The sequence below is a fragment of the Nymphalis io genome, chromosome 25, assembly GCF_905147045.1.
Source record: "Nymphalis io chromosome 25, ilAglIoxx1.1, whole genome shotgun sequence".
NCBI lineage: Eukaryota > Metazoa > Arthropoda > Insecta > Lepidoptera > Nymphalidae > Nymphalis > Nymphalis io.
This window is the reverse complement of record NC_065912.1, coordinates 6,764,888-6,776,475: the sequence shown is the minus strand read 5'-3', so window position 1 is coordinate 6,776,475 and position 11,588 is coordinate 6,764,888. Positions and strand designations below refer to the sequence as shown.

General features: G+C 32.9%; 1 protein-coding gene across 1 annotated transcript in view; it reads right to left on the bottom strand.

Annotated features, from left to right (window-relative positions):
• Positions 1-11,588, bottom strand: part of LOC126778166 (uncharacterized) — a 67,705-nt gene continuing 56,117 nt past the window's right edge. The window contains exons 3-9 of the mRNA XM_050501610.1: positions 11,031-11,150; positions 10,385-10,583; positions 7,433-7,523; positions 6,301-6,400; positions 5,295-5,460; positions 3,733-3,944; positions 1-61 (exon numbers count right to left, since the gene is read on the bottom strand). Of these exons, the coding sequence (XP_050357567.1) occupies positions 3,734-3,944; positions 5,295-5,460; positions 6,301-6,400; positions 7,433-7,523; positions 10,385-10,583; positions 11,031-11,150 (887 nt within the window). The 3' untranslated portion in view covers positions 1-61; position 3,733. The remainder of the gene's footprint in view (positions 62-3,732; positions 3,945-5,294; positions 5,461-6,300; positions 6,401-7,432; positions 7,524-10,384; positions 10,584-11,030; positions 11,151-11,588) is intronic.

Here is an 11,588-nt window from a genome sequence, read left to right as displayed (position 1 = left end):
TGCAAGTGCACACAAAGTAATATTATGATACTTCATTCTTCTTCTGCATTAATTTGGTCTCCTGTAACAAAACAATATTGTTTTATTATATATATTTTTATAGTATAGGTAGGCAGACAAGCATGTGGGCCACCTGATGGTAAGTGGTCACCAACGCCCATAGACATTGGCATTGTAAGAAATGTTAACCATCGCTTACATCGTCAATGCTTCACCAACCTTGGGAACTAAGATGTTATGTCCCTTGTGCCTGTAGTTACACTGGCTCACTCACCCTTCAAACCGGAACACAACAATACCAAGTACTGCTGTTTTGTGGTAGAATATCTGATGAGTGGGTGGTACCTACCCAGACGAGCTTGCACAAAGCTCCACCACCAGTAGCACAAAGCTCTACCACCAGCACATGTGGCAGAGATGCGAGTGATAAGAGGTATGTGCGGTGTTAATAGAATAGACAAGACAAGAAACGAGTTTGTTAGAAGTAAAGTAGCACCAATGAATGAAAAGTTTAAGAGTGATTAGCTAAGAAACCTTAGTCTTGGTTGTGCAACATCCGTGAATGGACGGGAATCGCGAGTGCTGCCGAACTCTTTCACCTCGCGAAGAACAAGAAGGAGTATTTAAAGCTGACTGCCAACCTTCGCTAGTCTGAGTGGCACTTAAAAAAAAAGCGTTTTTTAGGCATGTGACGAAAAGGGATGAAAGGCACGTTACTAGAAGAGTGATGTGTGTGAATGTTGATGTATATAGCGGATTTCGGAGGCTGAAAAAAGTGTGTATGGATTAGGTAAGAAAGGATATCTGTATGACAGGTGTAATTACTGCGATTTTTTTTTTTATATGCCCCGGGATGGCAAATGACTCTACTCCACCTGATGGTAAGTGGTAGTAGAGTCCAAACGCGACGACGGCCAGTACAGTCGGGAAGAATGTTCTGTACTAGCCGTCCCCGCCTTGCCGGCCCGCGATGACGAGTGACAGAGTGGAATGGAAGAAGAATACATGTTATGGCAGCCCCATGAAGTGGGATGAGGACAGGAAGAATAAAATTATAATTATAATATGTAATTTTAGTTTTAAAAATCCAAGATGGCCTAGTGGTTATATGTATATGTAATTCGACTATCTATATTAATTTGTAACTTAAGCTAAACAAAATTTAAGACAAAGTTTAATTTTACGGACAAACATATTTACAGGAACAGGAACAACCTGTTAATGTCCCACTGCTGGGCTAAGGCCTCCTCTCCCTTTTTTTTTGAGGAGAAGGTTTTAGAGCTTATTATATTATTTATTGAAGCCGAGATGGCCTAGTGGTTAGAACGCGTGAGTCTTAACCGATGAACGTAGGTTCAAACCCGGGCAAGCACCACTGAATTTTCAAGTGCTTAATTTGTGTTTATAATTCATCTCGTGCTTGACGGTGAAGGAAAACATCGTGAGGAAGCCTGCATGTATCTAATTTCACTGAAATTATGCCACATGTGTATTCTACCAACTCGCATTGGAGCAGCGTGATGGAATAAGCTCCAAACCTTCTCCTCAAAAGGGAGAGGAGGCCTTAGCCCAGCTGTGGGACATTAACAGGCTGTTTGTTACTGTTACTGTATGTAATTTTTAATTACCTATATTATAGTCTAGAACAAATTTATCTGACTTATTGTTGTATTCTTACAGCTTGACACTTTAGATTATATCATATCCCCTAGCTAGCTTACTTTTTTAAATAATGATCAACATCTATTAATCTTCTATCTTATATCAATTATTTATGTCAATCAGTTGATACTAAAGTACCAGCAGTGAGGTTCTGTAAGAACTCACTTCATTACTCACCCGTGATATGTTGACAACCATAAGTCGCTGATAAATTATTTTAATACGTGTATTCTTGAAATGTTATTATTATTATATTCAATGTCGCATATCACTTTCTGACATTTCGTGACATGTTCATGCACACAAATGTCTGTCCTGGGTGGGAATCGAACCCACAACCTTCGGCGTGAAAGGTAAGTATCTACCAACCACGCCAACCGGCTCGTTAAATTGCTCTAATCTCCTACTAAAGGAATGGTTTTTAAATCTTGCAGTTCCAATGTCTACTTCCTACACCATCAGGTGGCCCATTTACGCATCTGTTTTACGTAATGTTAACAGTAATAAGTAATTATTCATACCTATTCATAACAAGCTTTGGTAATATCATGTCGGCAGACCACATATACAATCAAATTAACCTACTCAAGGACTTAACAGTGACCTGCAAAGTTAACTGCATTGACAAAACAAAATCTACTCTATTTGCTACAGTAAAGAGTTCATAGTTAATTATCTAAGGTAGCATCTTAAAGGCTTCATTTTGAAATCCCAAACTAATTTCGTGGCTAACTAGATTACTCATGTAACGCTATGTTGATATTATCACGTTGAGATTGCTTATTTTATATATCATTGAAACACAGTTTCTCGCACAAGGCTTTAGACTTGTGGATTAACACAAACTTATAACTTTGATTTATTTTGTACAAGAGATATTATTATGGCTTATTAGTGTGTTCTCATGCTCATGTGTTACTTGTACGATTAGCGCTTCACCCGCGGTTTCACTCGCGTCATAATTGATCAGAGTCAGAAATGATCCATTAGAAACCAATTGCCAAAGTTCTTTCTTCAAAAATTACTACACTATCTTAGGGGTTTCATTTTCAAAATTTCTTCCTCAATGCTACCCTACCTACTGTGTAAAAGGAATCCGTATGCAAATTTTTATAGTGCTAGTAGTTTGGCTGTGAGTTGATAGTCAGTCAGTTAGTTATTATTATATTTATATATAGATTATAAGTTGTCAGTAAACTTCTCATGAGATGCGACAGAGCTTGGTGTGTGATATATGTGGAGAATAAAATAAATTACTCCTCTAACTTTCCAAAACAAGAAATATGTGTGGCATTGAGAAAAATGATCATAAACAAACAAAGACGGGCTTATCTCAAAAAAGGACGTCGTCAACAATAGAGTAGGAGTAGGCTGGGATTAGTAGTTCGTCGTTATTCTTTATCATTGAACAATACAACATTTACATGAATTTTAACCTAAATTTAGAAAACTATTTCTAATATAGGGCACCCTAGGATATCAATTGCATTTAAAGTAGGAATCAATGTAAAATTATATGTAATTCGACTATCTATATTAATTTGTAACTTAAGCTAAACAAAATTTAAGACAAAGTTTAATTTTACGGACAAATATATTTACAGGAACAGGAACAGCCTGTTAATGTCCCACTGCTGGGCTAAGGCCTCCTCTCCCTTTTTTTTTGAGGAGAAGGTTTTAGAGCTTATTATATTATTTATTGAAGCCGAGATGGCCTAGTGGTTAGAACTCGTGAATCTTAACCGATGATCGTGGGTTCAAACCCGGGTAAGCACCACTGAATTTTCATGTGCTTAATTTGTGATTATAATTCATCTCGTGCTTGACGGTGAAGGAAAACATCGTGAGGAAACCTGCATGTGTCTAATTTCATTGAAATTATGTCACATGTGTATTCTACCAACCCGCATTGGAGCAGCGTGGTGGAATAAGCTCTAAAACCTTCTCCACAAATATATTTATTTATATGTAATTGTGTGTGTGTGTTTGCGTTTGTGTGGGTGAGACTTTAAAAAGAAAAGATTAGTTAGTTGTAGTAGTAGAAAGAAAAAGTTAGTTGTCAATGTACACCTTAATGTTTTAGTTTTCTGGCTGTGACGAGCTTGTTGATGTCGTGGTATGCAGCTATCATCGTGTGCGAGGGCGTGGTGTTAACAGCACAAGTTGAATGTGCTTCCATACAGTCAGTTCCTTCCTGACCACGTCTTGCTGCTCGCATGTAACGGAAGAAACGCAAGATTTCCGGATTATCAGAAACTGGACGACGTAGCTCGTTTAGTTCTCTGTAAAATATATTATAATGTTTATAAGCTTATGTGTAACAAAAAGCGAGCTTGTGGCACTGGTTAATAGGTGAAATTTGTTTTTTTATTTATTTAGGTACACAAAAAAATAAAATCAGGACATACTTTAAAATTACAAACCTGCACAATTATAAGCTAGAATACATTCCTAAACATGTGTGTGTACAAGACATGCTCATTAATATGATATGAATACAGTCAGTTGCTCTTTATATAATAATAAATAAAATGACTAAATTACGATAATTGATAATTACTTTATTAATTATCATAATTTAGTAAATTATCGTAATAAATTGACGGATATTAATTATTTTTTTGTGTTTTATATTCTCCATTCGAACTCGAAATGTTACTTTCATCCTCTGCAAAGAAGCTTCAATTTGATAATGGAATTCTTTAATGAATATATTATATTAAAGTTTTCCAAATAAAAAAAAATATTGTTGAATTACCATATTTAATAATGTAAGAATAACGCCTCCAGTATATTACGTTCGCAAGGAAATTCATATTTCAACGTATATCCATAAATTGAAATGTTTGCTTTGAACAATTTGTGGATTGACATTAACGTCTAGTTTTAGAATATCGTCACAATTACGTTATACAATTCCTATTCTGCCTATCATAACAGTATTACTGCTTACGACAGGCCTCTTTGAAGCGATGTATCTATTCGGCTGGCTATCATATCAAACGCAGATATAACGCTAATATACGAGCCTAGTATGGGAATATTCGGTAAATGTTTGCTTGACATAGACAAGGGTTTAAGGAATTATTTTGACCATGTTTTTATAGAGAAGTTTATGCTTTATTTTTTCGTAAACGCGAACTCTTAATAAATGAAGCGAGATTGTTGTCTACTTTGAACTGGTAAACCTAAGTTTTAATGTACTAAAAATATTATGTGGTGAATTAATTAAAATTGTTATTAGCCACAAATAGATTATATATAGTTCGTCACAAAATAAAGATATAACAAAGCAAATGAAGAGTTTTTTGTGTTCTACAAATATCCTCTACATAGTTTTGGGTATTGACAGCGTTCATAAGCTCCACCTGATTTTTACCACCTACAGTAAGAACCTGTGAATGTCCCACTGCTTGGCTAAAGACCTCCTCTCCCGTTTTGAGAAGAAGGTTTTACCATCTGTTCGTATATATTTCATTATGAAAAAATAATCACTAACAATTTAAAAATGTAAATATTATTTTCGAAATAAACAAAAATAACACATCGAAACATTTATTTTAATTCATCCGTCATTGCATAAAGTAACTTAATTCTGAGTGTAATATGGTATTATAAGGATAAGTTATTACCTGCTTAGCTGCGCGGATACTAAGTTGCTATACGGTGCGTACTTCGCCGGGCTGGCGTACATCAAACAAATTAACTGTTCTCTGCAAGATTCAAGTTTGACATCGCTGACGCTTTGTCCCCCTACTATCATATTGTCCTCTGTGGTTGTTTCTGTTGGAGCTAGTCCTGTAGATAAGAGTTGATATTTCGTTAGAAAAACTTAATTTGACGACTTTTACTTCTTAGCAGGGGTCTGTGGAAACCCGTGTGGGTGGGTATCACCCACTCATCACAAATTCAAACAAAAAACAGTATTAGAATTGTCGTGTTCCGATTTGAAGTTCAAGTGAAACTACAGGCAGAAAGGACATAGCATTTGTTCCCAAAGTTGGCACATTGGCGATTTTAGGAATGTTTTATGTTTTACAGCGCCAATGTCTATATATGGTGGTACATTATTTGCCATCAGGTACTATTTGTCAGTCCAAATGTGGGGTACATTTACAATATACAAATACAGTAAAATATAACGATAAATAAAACCTATGCTACTATATTTTTATATTTATCTTCCATGTAAATCACATACAGTTTCATTATTATTTATGGATAACGGCGAAAATGTTACGCAAAAATGGTTGCAAATTAAATTGTCCAAGGGATACGAGGGACCTTATTAGAATGATCAAAGCAGTTTCACGTAACAAGAAATTTTAGGATAATTAAATAATATAACTTTTTAAATCGGTCAGATTAAGGTTCTCTATGATTACAGTTTGTATTAATAGATTTTGTGCAAGCTTTTAAATTTAAATCAGAAATTTAATTAATTATTGGAAATAAATCTGTTCTCCCTTGAGATTTATTTTCACATTTAAAAAACCTCTAAATTTCTATTGTCGTGTTTTCTCTTTCCAGACGCCAACTCAATACGTGCTTCAATATTCAATTTGGATTTGAGTTTGATTTCGGTAATTCAAATTAATTAGATTTTAATGGAACTTATAATTAAGATAATTAGTTTACCAAGTCTAGCGAAGATGCCATCCAGACGTGAAAGCAAAGGCGAATAGAACGGGTCATAATTACTCAGGATCATCGAGGAAGCCGGAATCTTCTGGAATATCTGGAAAACATCAATAACATATTATACTTTCTGCATTATCTTTGGGACACACTTTTTCTGATTTACTGAATTATACTTTTATTATAAATATGCTGCTAGTTGAAATAGAAATAATGAAATAACCAAGAATAAATATGTATTTAATTAGTTATATGTATAATCTTAGGCATATTAAATTCCCTTGAATAAGTATATATCGGACACATACTTAATTTTTTTTTAATAATATTATTATATAAATATAATACAGCCTGTGAATGTCCCACTGCTGGGCTCAGACTTCCTCTCCCTTTTTGAGGAGAAGGTTTAGAGTTTGTTCCACCACGCTGCTCCAATACGGGTTGATGGAATACACATGTATCATAATTTCAGTGAAATTCACAAGGAATTCACATCCTTCACCGTCAAGAACGAGATAAATTAAGTACATGAAAATTCAGTGGTGCTTGCCCGGGCTTGAACCCACGATCATTGGTTAAGATTTTCGTATTCTTACCACTGGGCCATCTCGGCGTTCCATAATAAAAAATCAGTCAATAAATAATAAATTAAATTATAATGACGTATATTTATGTATTATAAAACCAAAATCGATCAGCTTATAAACAAAATTTACAAAGTTATATAATGTAGACATAAAATAAGAGTCTTTTGTGAAGTTTCAAAGTTTTGGACCTTCAAGGGACGAAGTAATAATGACTTGAAATTTTTTGAATTTTAAGAACGCTCTCCTGTAAAATTTGCTTTTTGAAAATACTTTGTTTAACGTAAGACGTTTCTATTTTAATTTAAGATAATTATATGCAGGAGATTTTAAATAATCAAAATCTCCTCTTGATGAGACGGGTTCGGAGCTAATTCCAACACGTTGCTCCCATGCAGGACATGATTATGTACGACACATACCAGCATTACACATTTACACACAAACAGATTAATTAATTTATTTCCCGGCACGTAATAACTTATAAATACACACTAAGAATATACAATTAATTAGTTAAGCTTTTTCTGACCTTATATTTAAATTACCTTATAATTATTGGTTGTTGTTGTCATTTGGTTTTTGTAGTAACTATTCTTGCTTGGCAAATAAGAAACCTTTTGACCTCCGGCACCAAATCTGGAAATAAATCGTTTTATCAATGGTACTTAAGGTATGGGAGAAGTTTACTTTATTTCACAGATAAAATTTAAATTTATTTTACTTTAAGTAGAATCTTACGCAAACTTTATTTAAAATTTTCAAGATTATTTACGTAAGCACGTTTAATTCTTATAAAAATCTTGAAAATTATAATAATCTTATAATACCATTGGTTCCGAATGAAAATTCTTCTTCTTAGCAACCAGATTAATCAAGTATTCATTATTTTCAGTTTTTATATATATTGGATGAAAATATATTTGGGTCAGAGTTTCATCTGACAGATAGTTTTATTTCACTACCGAAAACAAGATTAGTTGAAAAGGTATATAATGAAAATAATTAAGAGACTTTTATATCGATTAAAATTGAACGTTGATATGCTACTTTTATATGTATATTTTTTTCTGAGGCTGCCTCATCATATTAGATTTAAGCCTCAATAATTCTACGTTAGAGGGTCCATCAAGCGGCCTAAAAGTTATAAATTCGATACTAACCCTTGGGGCTGTTATTGTATCTACGTATATATAGTAAAATATTAACGCTTGGTTTAAGCGGCAAATTGGTATTACCTTAAGAAATATTTCTGAAGCCAATACATGTGTTTCTTAGAATTCCAACCTCATTCAGATTGAATCCCGTTTATCATATAAAAAATATACAAGAATTTAATTACGACAATTCGATATTTTATTTGAAGTTAAAGTATAATTTTACTCGAGTTTTACACGCACTGTTGAAGCGTCATTTTACGAGGTCAATTTAATGTAAAGCTACTGTCGGTAGTTTGTACCGAGATGAACAGACAAAAAAACTCACCACCTCCTCTTTTTTATAAATAAAAAAATAGTGCTGTAATAATCGTTTTTATTTATCGTTTATGAAAATCGAATGATATTTACAAGAAGCTTTTTTATCATCTATATAATCCTGTACAGTAACTTTAAGCCTTATTCAACAAATATTTTAAATGTTTATGTGTTACTCAATTAAGCAAAAACAACTGTATCGATTTGGATGCAATTTTGAACACAGACAGCTTATAGTTCCTTCTCCTCATCACATTAACGAAGCTAATATTTTTGATTTTGATATGAGGATTAAATAAAGTTTTTTTTTATTGGCTAATGGTAAATAAAATAAAGTATTTTTTTTATTGGTAAAACGGTCATGTAAAATACTTAATAGATTATACGATAACCTTACCTTATTTACCTAATAGTATTCGTAGACTGAGGAACCTATGTAAATTAGAAATAGGAAACATTAAATCCAATTTGACACCAATAAATTGACGTCATTTTTTATTACGAATGCGATAAATACATATGGTGTCTGGTTTTTTTGCGTGTATTCTATTCAATTTGTATCTGAAACATTTGCATTATTGGAAAATAAAGATTGACATCTTCGAAGGATAGGGATATCGCCGATCTCTATTTTTTAACTTATTAAGTGCTTTAAATACTGAGCCTATAGGCTGAGTATTTTCTTTAGAAATTAATTGGCAGATTAAATTATTAAACTATGGAATTTTACCACTGACGAAAGTATACAGTAATAGCTTGTTAATGTAACTGCTGGGGTAAAGACTCCTTAATTTATTTTCTTTAAATCAAAATATTCTTTATTGAAGTAGGCCAATAAAAACATTTTTGAATCGTCATGTTACAATATTTAATTAAATATAAAAAGAAGAACCAGCAAGAAACTAAGAACGTCTTTTCAACAAATTTACATAGCTATGTTTATTACATACTATTAAATTTATTATTTATCGTACATGAATATAAACGAATCTTATCAAATCCTTTTGTTAAAATATATAAGACTACATAATCAATTGAATTTTTTGAAATATAAATCTTTCAAAATATAAGATGTTCAATATTTTTGTGTATTACTTCATAAGCAGTAAACTTGGGAAAAAGATTATTATGTTTTATGATCTTGGCCTACATTTTGTGGAAGTTACGAGGGAAAAAATACGGAAATCCATGGGGACGTGGCTTGATAGAAATCGTATGTAGCGAATATCGGGTCGAGTACTCTGCTGGCTCTCTATTATATTAATTAATAGTAAATAATATAGATAAGCTCTTTATCGTTTACAATTAAGTATGGTATGATGAAGGTTAACCGATGCAATTTTATTTCAAACGTAGGTTAAAATAACGGAGTATGATCTCGGTTAAATCTCGAGTAATATGTAAAATGGCTGCTATGAACTTTACACACGTAAAGCCGACGTTCCTGCGCCGCAACTCAATCCAGACGTGTCGGATATCCGTAACATCGGATTACGGGAGGCAAATAGAAATCGCACCAATGTTTATCCATACACTATGATATCTCTTGTACAGTTGCCTAGACTACGTTGAGATTTTTTTTTGTTTAAAATAGATACGTAGACTGGTAAATTTTTCAGTCCAAGTAATAAATAATTACTTAATATATTTTTTACGCGTATTTCATTCTTAATAATTGGCAATACAATGGACTAGAAGCGCCATCTGTAATGCTACAACTCATCATAATATCGGATATCCGTAACATCGGATTACGGGAGGCGAATAGAAATCGCAACAATGTTTATCCATACACTATGATATCTCTTGTACAGTTGCCTAGACTACGTTGAGATATTTTTTTTGTTTAAAATAGATACGTAGACTGGTAAATTTTTCAGTCCAAGTAATAAATAATTACTTAATATATTTTTTACACGTATTTCATTCTTAATAATTGGCAATACAATGGACTAGTAGCGCCATCTGTAATGCTACAACTCATCATAATACTATTTAAAATGTCGTATTTAGTTTTTATCTTACCTCGACATGTCAACATTAGATAGATCATTAACATCATTCTCATTTCCGTACATTTCATCCTGCGTGTAAGCGAATGTTGCGGCTGGATTCGTTTCATAGCCCATGAAGTCTTTATTGTCATTATTGTATGCGGTTTGGTCGTCACCGTTAGCTGGCGGATAGCTAGCTTGACTGGAAGCTGCTGATAGGTGGGATATACCTGGAAATATTAATATAATTTTTTTATATATTTGATATAATGCACCAGATGGTATATTTATTTTTGTTTGACGTAAGCATTTGCCCACTGATGAAATTATACCTAATATTTGATGAACCTTTAACTTACTTTTCCAAGAACATTCTGCTACGCATATTGTTTTTAAAGTATTTCATTATTAAAACATATTTTAGTTTATGTTATAATCTTTTATATTTCTATGATCAATCGTAATTTGAAAAATTAGCATAATATTTACAGGTATCTAAGTTAGCATTGCAAGTGATTCTTGTAACCTTAATTGATACAGAGTAATTAAAAGTTTGTAAGTTTTCCAGACAATATTTAGTTCGGGAGTCTATCACCTTAACTTAAGATGTGATGTTTGTTACCGAGTTTTGACTTTGCGGTGATTTAATTAGGAAAGTTTTACCAGGATCCACTAACCTTTGCCGAGTATTTTGCCGAAACTTCCTAAGATACTTGGCAAGAACATGGCCAGTAGTATGCTTTTGAAAACTTGAACACCGATAAGTAATGGTAAAAAGAGTTTCTTTAGTCCGAAAGCTGTAAATAAAACGTTTTGTTAAACATAAAAATTTTATGTAGAAAATATGGACCTTACTTATAAACATTGCTGAAAGACTTTTTAATTAAATACTTATTTAGTTTATTCTAATATTATTGATTTGCCATTTGAAAGAAGAGGACACAGAATTGTTTAGCTAATTATCCGCTAAACAACGATTAACGTAAAGCCGTAATATATTATATTAATGTAGTTGTAGCTTCAATATATAAAATTATGTTAAATTAAAATGAATTTTTGTAGCAAATACATTTACCCTTCTCTAATTGTAATGCGTAAGAGCGGACAGAAGAATTTATTTAAGCGCACTCATCGAGCACCTCAATGATACATAATATTATGATAGTTATCCAGCCCAGGTGGGTTGGCGTTAAGCAGGCCATATAAGGGGAATAGGACAAAATGGAAACAGAGGG